This window comes from Camelina sativa, chromosome 4 (genome assembly GCF_000633955.1).
Source record: "Camelina sativa cultivar DH55 chromosome 4, Cs, whole genome shotgun sequence".
NCBI classification, from domain to species: Eukaryota; Viridiplantae; Streptophyta; class Magnoliopsida; order Brassicales; family Brassicaceae; genus Camelina; species Camelina sativa.
This window is the reverse complement of record NC_025688.1, coordinates 15,451,492-15,466,013: the sequence shown is the minus strand read 5'-3', so window position 1 is coordinate 15,466,013 and position 14,522 is coordinate 15,451,492. Positions and strand designations below refer to the sequence as shown.

Sequence of the window (14,522 nt, the reverse complement as noted above, 5' to 3'; positions counted from 1 at the left end):
TTTTTTTTTTTTTTTTTTTTTTTGCATTTCCTCGTATCAGATTCAAATTCCTCTGTTCTGATTACACAAGATCCTCTGCTCTAATATCAAACGATGGCAACGGTAAGAACAAAACCCATCTCCTTTTAAAGAAAGAAAATTTCACATCTTAATTCTCTCATATTATCGAATTCTGGTTCATTTTTTTCATTCGGTTGATATGTTTTTAAAGTTTCCTCCTCCTTTCATACAATCTTTTATTTTGAAATTTGTGCCAAGAACCATTGCCAAAAAGTTTCAGAAATCTGCATTTTTTTTATGATGAATCCAATTCTGTTTCTGCATGGTTTTGTAGGGTAATAGAGGGAGACAATTGCCAAAATTCGGGGAATGGGACGCGACCAATCCAGCATCAGCACAAGGATTCACTGTCATTTTCAACAATGCTCGTGATGACAAGAAGACCAAGAAAACCGCTGTCGCAGGACCCGAGAGTATTGTTACACCTCCTGTAAACCAAGAACCTCCAAAAACCAACAACCATCATCAGAACCACCGTAACAACCATCATCAGAACCGTAAATCCGAGACCCCACGATCAAAGGTGCTTTCTTTTTTCCGTCATAGAATCGTGTTCATTGCATAATTCTCTCTGCTTATAACCTGGTTTCTTTTTCCTCTTTTGGTTGTGCAGAAGAAATGGCTTTGTTTCCGTTAACTCTGGTACTGGCTCTGTTCTGAAGAACCTGATTAGCAAGAAGAATCGTGGAACCGAGTGATCTCCAACAAATTACAGCGATCAAACCTGTGTGATCGTCTAAGATGTTGTAGGAAACTTATCTTCTTCTTCTTGCTCGTTGAGTTCCTTTTTTTTTTCCACTTGTTTTGGCCACATTTGGGTATATGAATATACATTATTCTTGCTACTTCTTCTTAGTTAGGCTAATTGGCATTGCAGCTAAATCTGGAGCAACTCTGTTCCAGGGTTTAGCTCCCATCACATACAATATAAACCAACCATGGTAGAAACTTAGGAATTAGGTTTCAAGCAAGAAACAACCAATGAAAGAAACAGGCAGGCTCCATTTAACCTCAAGAGTCAAAGGGTAGTTACAGATTACAAAAGTTTCCTTGGTGAAAAATTGTCAAATGAACTGAGGATAGGCTTGCCACATAGAGAGATTGTTTGGAGAGTAAAATACCTAATCGTTTAGTTAAGAAATTTCAAACCCATGATAGAGACACAAGGTATCAATAATGTAAGTTTCTGAATGTTTGGTCGTCAATTCCAACCGTCACTTTCACTCCCATTTGCACCGACCTGATGAGGAGGTTCTACATTGGCCTGGGAGCTTTCTGTCGAATAAGGCGGCTGGACGGAATGGTCGAATCTACAAGCTGGACCGAATTTGCAGATGCCGTACCGACTGTAATGTGTGCAGACGCTTTGATCCTACATATCAGTTATGCAATCAGTCAAAACCCGAGAGACTTCTATTTTGAACATTTCAAAAGGGGCTATTACAAGAGTCAAAGAGTTCATCAAACATTCAAGAACTACGAGCACTAATTAAAGAAAGACTATCAATAAAAAAGCCAGCAACTTTCAAATACTAGCACACAAGAACAGACGACGGAAGGAGAAAAAAAAAAACGAACTTACAGGTCTAAGGGGTAAACCCTTGTCATTGAGAGCATAAGGAGGCAGCTTTGGCAACCGATTCTTAGGATGGTGGTATCTGCAATTGAATTTGAACTTACAGTCCCCAGTTTTCATATAATAACTGCACTCAGGTTGGTCTGGACGTTCTGGAAATTCTTCAGCTGGCATTTGATATCGGTATTGTGACAACATACTTGTTTCAGCAGAGGAATTGTTCATAAGGTATGTGGTGGAAGGGGTAAACACACCCCTTTCAGATGAATACACAGAAGAAGCCTAGGCAGATAAGAAAACCAAGATAAAGTCATCGTTGATAATTCAGATAGAAATAGATCCAGTGGTAGTGTACTAACTACCTGATAGCCATTCCATTCTGGAGTTTGAGAAGGAACTCCATGAGTTTGTGACAGCATGGCTGGAATAAAAGGAGTTGAACCATTCGCATGCCTTGGTGAAGACCAGGAAGTTGAACTTGCTTGGAATGTGGACTTTGGAGAAAATGATCCAATGGATACATTATTATTACCACGCAACGATAGGGAGTCGGTTCCTCCAATGGTTGTAGGATCAGGATGGTTAAACTTACACTCAGCTCCAAATTTGCAGGAGCCATTGCGCATGTAGTAAGGGCACTCCACTTCTCCCTACCGATGGTTAAAACACCATTATATAGCTTCGAAAAGACTAGCAACAGAATGTAAAGAAAATGGCATCAATTAAATGGCAAATACCGGTCGAATAGGAAGGCCGAGGAAGTTAAGCTCGGGTGCTGAGGCCAGACAAGAATTTGTTTTGGAATGGTTGAATCTACAAGTTTCTCCATATTTGCACCCTCCAGTCCGAAAGTAGTACTGTAAACCTCATGCAAGGAATTGGAGCACATGAACCGGATATGAGTAACTTACAATTGAAAAAACAAAGAAAAAGGGAGACTTAAAAATGCAGATCAAGATGACAGAATGAAACTTCAGAAAGCAAACGTCTGATACATGACGAGAGCATGTAACAAGGTTAAAATAAAGAGAAGTAACATTAACCTTGCAATCTGTTTGTCTCAGATTATCACCATCCTCTTCCTTTTCTCCTACCTTATTATCCCTAGCAATCTTCGATACAATCTTCAATCCCATAAGAAAAACGAAAATAAAAGATCTTAGCTTTTTTTAATCATTTAACACTAATCATTCTTCTGATCCCTCAATACTTTTGAAGCACACAAACCCTTAAAACCAGAACCAACATAGATTGGTTCCATCAGAAGCAAACACAAAAAATAAAGCTTTCTCCATTGGTCTAGCAACGAAGCAGTAATTATATATTATCTTACTCACAAATGATATACCCATGTGCCAGTAATTAAAAAATGGTGTATCTTTATAAACAAATCTTCACTAAGATCAATTAAAAAAACACACAATTAAGAAGCAATATCCATGTCAGAAGCAAACGTGCAAGAAGCTACAGAAGGGTAAAAATTTGAAAGTTTTTTACTTGGATTTTTCTGGAAAGAGGATGATTGAATTTGCAAGTGGATCCGAATTTACAGCTCCCTGTCCTCATATAAAACGAGCAATCCTCTGCTTCTGGCCTCACTGGATACACAGCTTCGCTCTCCTCACTCTCGTTCTCACTCCAACCATCATCATAACCATCACCGTCTCCATTTTCTTCATCATCTTCCTGGGTGATGTCTACAGCATTCGAATCCAAACCTCCACTACCCTCACAGACGCTCATCGTCGTCTCACTCTGCTCTTTCGTAACTTCATCCAAACCCACATTCTTAAACTGCTCACTCAAGTCCTCCTCCGCTTTGTGATTGATGACATCAGAAAGGGATCGATCAGCAGATAAGTCACCAGAGTAAGATCGAGAAACAGGTTTTGCCTCAAACCCATCTGCAATTTTTTCGGAATTGACCATCTTTTTTTTTTTTTGCACAAATCAGTAAATCACATTACAAATAAAAAAACCCTAATTTCAAGGAGGGATTTAAGAAGAAGAAGATCAAAGGGTTGAATAAAGTTGTTTCCTTTTTTTTTTTTTTTTTTTTTTTTTAANTAGAGACTTAAAGTTTATTGTCGTCTACAAACGTCACGAATGAGGATCCCAAAGAAACCGTTGCTTTTTAATATGTTGACAAGTTCCTTCCCCATATAGTTTGTGTACATGCACAATTTTTATGCGTTTCTCTTTAACTTTTTTAATTAAGTTCCATATTTTAAGGTTTATGATCTCATATACACCTCAACTTTCTGATTGAACAAGCAGCCCCCTTTTATTATTTATCAAAAGTTGACAATAGGATTGATTGTTATAGACTCAAAACAGTCAAAGAAGACGAGAATCTGTAAATGCAACAACAATTGACTGTTTCCAAATGTTAAGACTTTGACTAAAATAATGCCTCCCAAATTCCAATGGATTAGTTAATCTCTTTATGTATATATCATCTTTTTTTGGTCTTCTTGACTGAATGACCTGTCTTCCGTTTATGCCGGCTGAAGTCAGAGACAAATCTGAATGTTTGATCACACCCCGGTTCAGCGCATATGTAAGGCCTGGCACCTGTGTGAACTCTTACGTGCTCGGTTCTAGACCAAGACCATTTGAACGTCATCTTACATCCTTTCCATGGACATTTAAGAGGACGGTCGTCTGAGTGAACGCGCTGGTGTTGAACCAAATACTTGTGTGAGAATAAGTTTTTACCACAGCCTTTGATAGGGCAGATGTTTCTTTTATGCAAACCCAACTGTTTTTCTGTACTGAAACTCATCGTGCAACCCTCCATGTCACATTTGTACGCCGCAAATTCCTCTTTGTCATTCTCTTCTTCTTCTTCATCTTCCTCCACATCTTCTTCACTTGCAACTCTGGAGAAGGAAGCATTCCTACTTCTTTTCTTACCAATCTTCTTTTGTTTTGTTTCTAAAGTCCCTCTCGAGGGCTTCGGTATTCTCACCCTAAGCCGTGTGCTAGGTCCTTCCATGTATGAATCCAGTTCTTCATTCTTCTCTCTCGGACTCTGAACTACCTCGTTTTTTACTTTTCGTTTAGCTGTAGACCTTGTTTGTCTTTTCCCTGTAATGCAAAAATCTTGTTCCTCCAAAGAATCCTCAGCTGAATCATACTCAACACCTATTCGACTAGCTTGTCTGTTTCCTTTTTCCCGATAAACATCATTTTTTTCTGAATCATATGAAACCGGATTTCTAAACACTTTGGTCCGTTTGCTCTTTGGAATACTCCTGAGGTGCCTGTAGATATTACCATCATCACGACCATATACAGAGTCCTCCAAAGCATTTCTATCGATTGACTGTTGATACAGCTGAAAACTATTCTCTGTTGAGCTCTCTGAAATTGCATGTTTCCTTACAGTATATTCTTCTCCAAGTGAACGGTTTGAAACCTCATCATCTGACTCAAATTCTTTAACACCCCTGTGTCGACGAATTCCCTTGATCTGCTGATCAGTCATTTGATTTGACGAATCTCCAGAAGCCGTATTCCCTGTCCCAAAATAAGACTCTTCCTCGTTACCCGAAGCCCTCCACTGCTGCTTATAAGAATGATCCTCTGATGTGTCATCCGAATCTCCATCTTCCCTCTTAAAAGAAGTAAGCTTTTTGCGTGGCACAGCCTTTGCTCTTGTATTTCTCTTCCTACAATACGTTCTTCCAAACATTGTGGTTGCATCTCTAGAAGGAAACAATCTCTTTCCAGTGAAATCCTCATCCATATCAGCTCGGAGATGACAACTTCTTTTCGATTCTTCCCCCTCTAAGTCCTGCTCCAGCAAAAAGGGATGCACCTAAAGAAGAGAAAATATATATCTTAAATTGAACCAACGAAAGCAGAAACAGAAGTATACTAATGTCCGAATTAGTAGGGTTTCAGGTTAGGTAAAAGTACCTGATGCGACATCCAAACTTTACCACACCATTTTCCAACAACATATTTCCTCTGTCTGGAAGATCTCATACCAGAAACTTCAGGTTTCGAGGGTGAGCTCGTTGCTGGTGAGCTACGACCAAATGCATTGTATATGACAGAATTGTAAGGCATCTGCTTACTATACAGAGGAGAGCGACTGAGAATAACGCTGTAAGAAAGGTTAATACCCAATTTTACAGTCCAATCACTGTTCCCACCCTTAGCTTCAACATAATCCAACGCTGCCTGAATCGTTTCCTCATCTTCTCGGGTCACATTCCTAAATTCAGTATCATTCCAATTGTGATTGATGGCAAGTTCTTCAGCAACTATCTTTGCTTCACTTTCTATCCTGGGGTACTCTGCAAAAATTGTGCGTCTAAATGATGAAAAAGACTAAAGAATGCATAACTGATTCTAAAAACCCAAACAATGTCACAAAACTAATAGAAATAATTTTTGTAGTTTTGCTGTCACCTGGATGGCATAGTAACATCATGTGAATCCCCCCAATAGAACGTAGTCGCTGTTCCACTTCTGCAGCATGCTCAAGACAAAACACGTGCAACCGACAGGAATCGTCATCAGATCTTGGAACAAATGGTAAAGCTATTTCCACAGGTGATGAAAGTGTCGAACAAGTTGAAGTAGCATGTGAGCCCTCAATAACACCTTTCTCTTTCCCACATACAAGTCTTTGGCTGTTCAAATGAGAAGATCGACCATCTCTAGCCTCCTCGTTGACATTTGTAACAAAAGACTGTGTTTCATATGCACAAGAACCACTTTGGTCATAGTTTTGCTCTTCCGAGACAATAATGTCATCTTCTTCATCGGAATCCGAAGAATCTCCATAGGCTGAGGCTAACAACCCAAGAGCACCATCTTCTTTATGGGGTTTTGTTAAAGAAGCTGTTGAAGTTGTTTGACCGCTTGTTTTCATTGAGTGATCCGTAGTTTGAACAGGGACATTGTAGAAGTAATCTGCATCATGCTTTTCCGTGCTTTCTGCGTGATGAAAAAAAAGTTACTAAATACTAGCATTCATGTCTATACAGTTACACTTGCAGACTTACCATTAAAGGATACGCGACTAGTGACTTACGTGAAAGCTTCACAACAGGAGCACTTGCCTCCTGATCAAGATTTGCAGATTTGGAAACAGCTGTCCAATCATTGAAGAAGCTACTATCTGCAGACATGATAAATCTAGCTGCTGCTTCTTTAGGTTGAACAATAGCTACACAATCAAAGCTTAAGACTCCGCATGTAACACAAGAGAATAGCCTCTGATCCGAAAGCCTAACAGCTCCACCTTCTTCCCTCCTTTCAGCATCAGACAGAGTTTCTTGAGTTACATTCTCCCTGCTTGCCAGGTGATTTCTGTTCCTTTCACATAAAGATGAAAACTTTTCTTTCACTGAAACTGTATCCTTTAAACCGTTATTGAAACTGACCATAACACTATCACAACTTAAGTCCTTATCCTTTAATAGGATTGGCTTTTCCTGGTTAGTTCTCAACTCGGATCCAATTCGCAGGTCAGAACAAACTGATATATCTGAGGAACTCTGTGGGAGAAGGGCCACTGGGGATCCTTTTCCAAGAGAAGAGAGCAATTCATTGTTGCGGATAATGTTTTCAACAAATAGCTTTTTGGTCAATCTTTCTCCTTCGCTTCTTTTCTTATCTTTCAATCTAGAACTCCGTGAGTTGGTGTTGATGATTGCTGGCACTCTGCAATGAGTGAAACACACCTTATATGAACCTTTCAAGCATTTAAAAGTTGGGACCTGTTAATTAATAAGAAACAAGTACCTAGAACGTAGAGCCAATGCATAGTCATATAGTAACTGAAGATGAGAAACCATTGGAGGGTAATTTATCGCAGCTCGCCGGATGGCAGCATCATCGGCCATTCTCAACCATTCCGGAGTTGCAATGTTAGATGCTTCGCCACAGTTGAATCCTGAAACCCCCAAGATTGTTTTTTTCGGCGATAATACAAATTAGTTACAACATGGTAAGCCTTGAATGATTAACTTGAAGAGAAGTAGGTGGATCACTCACCATGACTAAACCCTGAATGATATGCTCTTGGAAAAGTGACAACAAACTCTCCAGGATTCTGTACTAACCTGATACCAAGCAAACAACTTGTGTGAAAACCAATAGAAAGAAACTGCCTCTGGATGTTACTATTCAATTAACAGAGCACACGCAAGAAAGCCATTACCTACAACACGGTATTCCGGCTTTAAGAAATACTTCAGGGGACATCACAGTTGTCTTCTCACCAAGAGTATATGATGTAACTGATAAGGCACATAAGAGTCATAAATACTTAGTTTACTTCCATACAGCTACATAAACATCTTCTACCTTGGTCAACTTTTGCAGTTAGAAGCAACATAAGGATAGGGACGCAAATATATATTAACAATGAGACAATGAATTGAAACTAAGCTCTCACACTTGCAGAATTCTTTTAAGAGAAAGTAGTTATCAAAAGGAGACTCAGACTTGAAACAAAAACCAACCAAGCACAAGTGACAATGTAACAGAGTATCCGATAGCAAAAGGCATTCGGTGGAAAAGAAAACTCACCAAGAGGATTAAGCTCTCCACCATAACCATGAACCCTAACCACCTCCTCAAAAGCAACGGCAGCATCCTTTGGCACGCCGTACCAAGTTTTACCAGCACCCATATGCAAGTAATTGAGACTATGAAGGTCATGGTCCTCGACATGCCAAGCAAACCAACTAAACATCATAGCAATATACACCATTGGAGATGTAACTCCAGGAATCTCCTCGTTCATGAACTTAAGCAACGATCCTTCAGCTCTAGCCATTGCCCTCATGTTCCAAGCTGTCTCACCCACTGTTCCTCCATCACCACCATACTCTCTCCTCCTTGCAGCTGCTAGACTCAGAGGTATAAAAGCCGAGCCAGGCATGTCATTGGCGTACTCAACAGAGAAGGGTTTATCCACTGAGGCTCTCCAGTAAAGGGTTTCGATTTCTAGCGGAGAGAGTTGACTCTTTTTACCACATTTCTTGAGATAATTCTTCTCAAAGCTCCTAGCTTTGGCCTCGAACTCACCAAAACTGTAATGCTCTCCGCTCTGCCACACGGGTCTCTGCACCGGACGCTGCTTCCTAGGGCAAAACCCGATCTGCTGTTGACGCGTGGCGAATGTTGGACCACCGTCATAATCGCACGAACTCTTACCACCGTCACGAACCCTCGACGCTGCTCGAGCCGCCAGAGAACGGTTAAGGTTAGAAATCGAAGTTTTCTTGGAAGGAGGAGGCACTGGAGGCAAAATTTTGCAGATTCCGTACTTGGAAGCTTCTTCTTCGATCTTAAAAATGTAAGCGATCGGATCTTGGAACTCTGCTAAAGTAGGTCGGAACTCTGGAGCAACCGGCAACGATTTAAGCCATGGAAACACGTCTTGACTCTGCTCTGAAACCGCCATCAGAAACAAAAAAAACAAAAAAAAATGAAACCTTTCTCTCAAATTAGTTCACTTGAAAAGCCTATTTAGATTCTGGGTACACTTGAAAACGCCATTACAGAGAAAACAGAACAAATAAAATAAAATTGAAGAAAAAGAGGAAGCAGAGTTAATAAGAGACTTCGATGAGTCTCTTCCCCAAAAAGGGTTTTAATTTTGGTTATCTATCTACTACTTTAGGGACCTCGAACAAAACGACGGGCTTGATCTCATTTCCTTTGTTTTGTGTCTCTCTGGTTTTTTAATCAAGATAAAAAAAAACAGAGGAAACTTTGTAATTTTTTGTTTTTTGAAGAGGGTTGGGTTTGGGGGCAGAGCAAGAATCTCTGAGATTGGGATTTCTCATTACTCTGTTTTGTTTTTTTTTCCTTAAATTAGTCACTTTGCAGCTAAAGAAGTGAAATGAGTAAAACTTTTGCTGTAAAAAATTTTCGATGACGAGTAGGAGTAGTGTTTGTTTTACTATTTACGATTCTACCATTTCGTAAGTTATGGAGACACATTTGTTGTATGTCTTTCCCTGTTTGGTGCATTCAAAAACTACTGTACACTCTTTTTGCAGGATTGCATTTTCCATTTGGTAACATGGCCTCACATTTGGGTTATCTGAAGAAGTGAGTCAGTACTCAAAAATTCAGGTAATGTCATTAGCAATTTGGTATTCTTTATCAAAATGTCATATGAAGTCCACGGCGATGGAACTAAGACTGTCAACCCACCAGAATAAGCCACGTAGACAGCAATTATATTTAAAAATAACTGAAAAGTCGCTGTTCCTAGTTCGTAGATTTTCGAATTTATTTAGTGCAAATGTGATGTTGCCTCTGACCACTGGAGTGAACAATAAACCAAACGGTGTATATATGCTTTAATGTACAAAACAACGAATCTAAACGTAGCGATTATCAAAATTTAGAAAAAGGGAGATTTACATAGATGTAATATATTTTAGGTAATATTACTAGAACTAACAAATTTTTTTTTATTACTAAAATATTTTGGATATTTTAAAAATTCTCATGTACCCTTGTTTTATGTTATAGGAAAAACGTAATTATAAAAATGTCATTGCTACATCAAACGTCACATTAGAAATCGTTGACGTGTATTAAATAACTTAGCTGTAACGCATTACAGAGGTAATGACGGCTGAGTTATGGTATGTTGCACCTGATTTATGGAAAAAACATTTGAGTTAGAGCGGACGACTGACATAGAGCGTAACTCAGCCAAGCGTTACGGCTGACTTAATGAAAGCTGGCTGAGTTATGCTCTAACTCAGCCGTCATTACGGCTGAGTTTTCACCTGATGGTTGAGTTGTCAAAATTTTGGTTGAGTTATCACTACAACACGACTGAATTTAACTTTTCCGGCTAGCTGAGTTATGAACAACGGCTGACTTATGAGATGTCGATACGGCTGAGTTATTGTTAAGCACTATAACTCAGCCGTCATAAGCTGACTTATCGGACAACTCGACCATTTTGCGGCTAACTTAGTAGCAAAAGATTAATTACTAGAATATCATTCAGTTACGGCTGACTTATTAAACGATACGACTGAGTTACAAATTTTCAGTTGAGTTATGACATTAAGCGGCTGAATTTGGTAGCCATTTTTTTGCTTTTTAACTACTGTAATAGTATTCATGTTGCGGCTGAGTTATAATCTTGTTTGATGGCTGATTTAATTAGGTTGATTTACATATTCGTTTGGTGGCTGAATTGCCACTTCAGACGCATCATCCATGTCAGCATTCCATGTCATCATCTTCTCCGGAAATACGAAACGTCGTTCCTTCGACTCTTGTTCTTCAACTGGTTAAAAAGTGTTTTTCACCTTGTTATTCCCCTTGTTTTTCCTCGTTCTTAACTTCTTAATTACACTCATTCTTATTAATTTTCTCATTCTTATTAATTTTCTCATTCTTCTTCATTTTATTTCATGGATCCAGTTCTGGTAATTGTTGTTTCCGATAATTGGGTAAAAAAACACAAATATGTATTTAAGCAACACGCATGTTCGCGATGTAAACAACTTGGGCACAATGTGAAAACTTGTCGGATGTAGTATTGTTGTAATACATTTGTTTTATTTTGTGTAATAACTCAGCCGTAAGACATTATAACTCAGTTGTCATATTAATCGACGAGACCTTTCGTTTTCCGCTTTCAGATTATTTCTTGTGATAACTCAGCCACAAAGCATTATAACTCAGCCGTCATATGAATCGACGAGACCTTTTGTTTTCCCGTAAATACTATAACTCAGCCGTCAAGTCGTATAAATCAGTCGTTTGCTTTCAGATTATATCTTGTGATAACTCAGCCACAAAGCATTATAACTCAGCCGTCATGTGAATCAACGAGACCTTTCATTTTCCCGTAAATACTATAACTCAGCCGTCACATACCGGAACTCGAAAACAAGGGCAGCTTAGACGGAAACAAACAAGACAGCGACGACGAAGAGATAGAGAGCGAGAGAGGACAGCGAGCGAGTACGGTGAGAGATGACGACAAGAGAGTAGAGAAAGACAGAGTATCGCTGGCGGAATTAGGGTTTGGCGACGAGAGAGAGAGATTTTTTTTCCGGGTTGTGAAACAGTAAAAACTGTTCAGTTTCCATCTCTTTTGATATAAAGAAGAAACTGTCGATTCTAGAAAAAAAAACTGTCTAGTGACGTGAATTATGGAAGATAATGTATATTTTAATTTGCTGATGTGTATTTTTTTATTATTTTTCTAATCAAAATCGGAAAAAAAAATCTAAAGGGTAAATTGTAATTACACCTAGAGCACTAAATATTTAAGCAATTTTTAGAAAAATTATACATATCATGAATAAACCAACTTTTGGATAACATCTAAGTAATTCTTTCTTAGAAAAATACTTAGGTACACTCCTAGGGTGAACCTTCTTGTTCGTCTCTTCCTCTTCAACTAATCAAAATCTTCTATACATTATTTTATTTAGAAAATAAATCAAAATTAAATAAAAAGCAAAACAAATTAAGGAAACAAATTTTGTATAATTTTTTTAAGGAAAGTTAAGTATTGGCTTGGTTTAGATATTACCATTAGAATAAAATGATTTATCGGTTTGGATTTACAAATAAGGTGATTAGGGTTTAGATTTTACAATTAAAACGAAATTATATGTCGGTTTAGGTTTACAAATGAAGTGGTTAGGGTTTATATTTTACAATTAAAACAACATTATATGTCGGTTTGGGTTTACAAATGAGATGATTAGAGTTTAGAATTTACAATTAAAATGAAATTATATGTCGGTTTGGGTTTACAAATGAGATGATTAGGATTTAGATTTTATAATTAGAATGAAATTATATATCGGTTTGGGTTTATAAAAGAGTGGTTTAAGTTTTGAATTTTATAATAATAGATACAGATTTTGTTTTATTATTTTATAAGGAGGTGAATGAATATGTTCTGAAACGTATATTTCATATTCTCAAGAAGTGAACAATGGGGTTTACTAATTGTTCCAAATTTTATAAACTTTCAGATTCACTTATAAACGTAGAGACTGCATTGGTCTAGCAATGTTGTACTCCTCTTTGTTGAGGTCAAGAACCATATTAAGAAACAGAGAGAAATAAACATGGTTTCAAATTGCTTAGTGCGCAAGAGACTTACGTGACGATAAGAGACCAATCAAACATAATCCAAGAATATCAAGAAGATTTTATTATCAAAGCCAACATTATGACTTCAATTGTCTCATCATCAAATGAATGTCAAGAAAATAAAAAGTCTCATCATAAAATTATCTCCTTAACTTAACAAAAGCCAAGAAGAAAAATATGAACTCATTATTTTTTCGTTCACCAACAAAGAGAGAATATGTCTTAAAGTGAAACGTCTGCAACAAACAATGGCTCTTCCAAATGTTAAAGACTTACGACTGAATAATCCTAAACAGACAAAAGAACCAGAGAGACATACTTACTTAGAAAACCCCTAAAATCCCTACAATCCAATTTTCTTCTAATAGATCAATGGAGTTATCTCTTCATGGTAGATTCCATGTTAGAGCCTAAGTTACCTTTTCTTCGTCTTTTTAACTGAATGACCAGTCTTCCTCTTATGCCGGCTAAAATCTGAGACAAACCGGAATGTCTGACCACAACCCGGTTCAGCACAAACATAAGGCCTAGCGCCTGTGTGCACCCTTATGTGTTCGGTTCTAGACCAAGCCCACTTGAACGTCATCTTACACCCTTTCCATGGACATTTCAGAGGACGGTCGTCTGAGTGAACACGCTGGTGTTGAACCAAATACTTGTGTGAAAAGAAGCTTTTACCACAGCCTCTAACAGGGCATATATTTCTTTTATGCAAAGCCAACTGTTTTTCTGAAGTGAAACTCATTGTGCAGCCCTCCATGTCACATTGGTACCCCGTGCATTCCTCTTCCTCATTCTCCGCTTCTTCATCTTCCTGCACATCTTCTTCACTTGCAACTCTGGCAAAGGAAGCATTACTACTTCTCTTCTTACCAATCTTCTTTGGTTTTGATTCTGAAGACCCTCTTGACGGCTTTTGATTTCTCATCCTAAGCCGTGTGCTAGGTCCCTCCATGAATGAATCCAATTCTTCAGTCTTCATCCCAGATGCAAATTCTTGCAAAGTGCGACCTTTTGCGTCTCTCGGACTCTGAACTGACTTGGTTTTTGCTTTACGTTTGGCTGTGGACCTTGTTTGCCTTTTCCCTGTACTGCAAAAGTCTAGCTCCTCGAAAGAATTCTCTGCTGAATCATACTCACCACCCATTCGATTAGCTTGCCTACTACTTCTGGATACTCTTCCCCTTTGCTGATAAACACCATTTTCTTCTGAATCATATGAGACTGGATTCCTAAAAACTTTAGTCCGTTTGCTCCTTGGAATCTCCCTAGGGTGCTTGTACATATCATCATCATCATCATCACGATCATACATTGACTGCTTCTCTCTATATGGCTGAAAGCCATTCTCCATTGAGCTTTCTGAAACTGCACATTCCCTTACAGAATATTCTTCTCCAAGTGAACGGTCTGAAACCTCGTCATCTGACTTAAATACATTATAACCTTTATGTCTGACAATCTCCTTGCGCTGATCAGACATTTGATTTGACGAATCACCAGATGCCGTGTGCCCTGTCTCAAAATAAGACTCTTCCTCATTCCCAGAAGCCCTCCATTGCTGCTTATAAGAATGATCTTCCGATGTGTCATCAGAAACTCCATCTTCCCTCTTAAAAGAAGTAAGCTTCTTGCGTGGCACAGCCTTTGCTCTTACCTTTCTCTTCCTACAATACTTTCTTCCAAACATTGTGGCTGCATCTCTAGAAACATTACAAGGAAACAATCTCTTTCCAGTGACATCCTCATCCATGGCAGTTCGGAG

General features: G+C 38.5%; 4 protein-coding genes across 6 annotated transcripts in view; 1 reads left to right on the top strand and 3 right to left on the bottom strand.

Annotated features, from left to right (window-relative positions):
- Window positions 7-905, top strand: LOC104780656 (RPM1-interacting protein 4-like). The gene is made up of 3 exons (XM_010505174.1): window positions 7-102; window positions 335-583; window positions 674-905. The coding sequence occupies exons 1-3, from the start codon at window positions 94-96 to the stop codon at window positions 695-697; spliced, it is 282 nt and encodes a 93-aa protein (XP_010503476.1). The 5' UTR covers window positions 7-93; the 3' UTR covers window positions 698-905.
- Window positions 1,043-3,636, bottom strand: LOC104780654 (zinc finger CCCH domain-containing protein 43-like). Of its 3 annotated transcripts, none has more exons than XM_010505171.1 (6): window positions 3,134-3,636; window positions 2,680-2,760; window positions 2,374-2,493; window positions 1,996-2,286; window positions 1,643-1,918; window positions 1,043-1,432 (listed from the first exon to the last, which is right to left on the bottom strand). In XM_010505171.1, the coding sequence occupies exons 1-6, from the start codon at window positions 3,563-3,565 to the stop codon at window positions 1,262-1,264; spliced, it is 1,371 nt and encodes a 456-aa protein (XP_010503473.1). In that variant the 5' UTR covers window positions 3,566-3,636; the 3' UTR covers window positions 1,043-1,261. The 3 variants fall into 3 exon arrangements, with proteins under 3 accessions (XP_010503473.1, XP_010503474.1, XP_010503475.1); XM_010505172.2 differs by having other exon boundaries at window positions 1,044-1,432; window positions 1,999-2,286; XM_010505173.2 differs by lacking the exon at window positions 2,680-2,760 and having other exon boundaries at window positions 1,044-1,432.
- On the bottom strand, window positions 3,980-9,447 carry LOC104780652 (lysine-specific demethylase REF6-like). Its single transcript, XM_010505168.2, has 8 exons — window positions 8,189-9,447; window positions 7,818-7,896; window positions 7,652-7,719; window positions 7,400-7,550; window positions 6,687-7,318; window positions 6,059-6,589; window positions 5,561-5,943; window positions 3,980-5,459 (listed from the first exon to the last, which is right to left on the bottom strand). The coding sequence occupies exons 1-8, from the start codon at window positions 9,066-9,068 to the stop codon at window positions 4,092-4,094; spliced, it is 4,092 nt and encodes a 1,363-aa protein (XP_010503470.1). The 5' UTR covers window positions 9,069-9,447; the 3' UTR covers window positions 3,980-4,091.
- Window positions 12,869-14,522, bottom strand: part of LOC104780653 (lysine-specific demethylase REF6-like) — an 8,777-nt gene continuing 7,123 nt past the window's right edge. The window contains exon 9 of the mRNA XM_010505170.2: window positions 12,869-14,414. Coding sequence (XP_010503472.1) covers window positions 13,173-14,414 — 1,242 coding nt within the window. The 3' untranslated portion in view covers window positions 12,869-13,172. The remainder of the gene's footprint in view (window positions 14,415-14,522) is intronic.

Coding starts and splice junctions, on each gene's coding strand:
- LOC104780654 (XM_010505171.1), bottom strand. CDS start 3,565: ATGGTCAATTCCGAAAAAATTGCAGATGGGTTTGAGGCAAAACCTGTT. Junction 2,287..2,373: donor TCGGCCTTCCTATTCGACCG/GTATTTGCCATT, acceptor AACCATCGGTAG/GGAGAAGTGGAGTGCCCTTA. Junction 1,433..1,642: donor AGGGTTTACCCCTTAGACCT/GTAAGTTCGTTT, acceptor ACTGATATGTAG/GATCAAAGCGTCTGCACACA.
- LOC104780656 (XM_010505174.1), top strand. Junction 584..673: donor CCGAGACCCCACGATCAAAG/GTGCTTTCTTTT, acceptor TTGGTTGTGCAG/AAGAAATGGCTTTGTTTCCG.
- LOC104780652 (XM_010505168.2), bottom strand. CDS start 9,068: ATGGCGGTTTCAGAGCAGAGTCAAGACGTGTTTCCATGGCTTAAATCG. Junction 7,897..8,188: donor TGGAGAGCTTAATCCTCTTG/GTGAGTTTTCTT, acceptor GTGCCTTATCAG/TTACATCATATACTCTTGGT. Junction 5,944..6,058: donor GATGTTACTATGCCATCCAG/GTGACAGCAAAA, acceptor CAATTTTTGCAG/AGTACCCCAGGATAGAAAGT.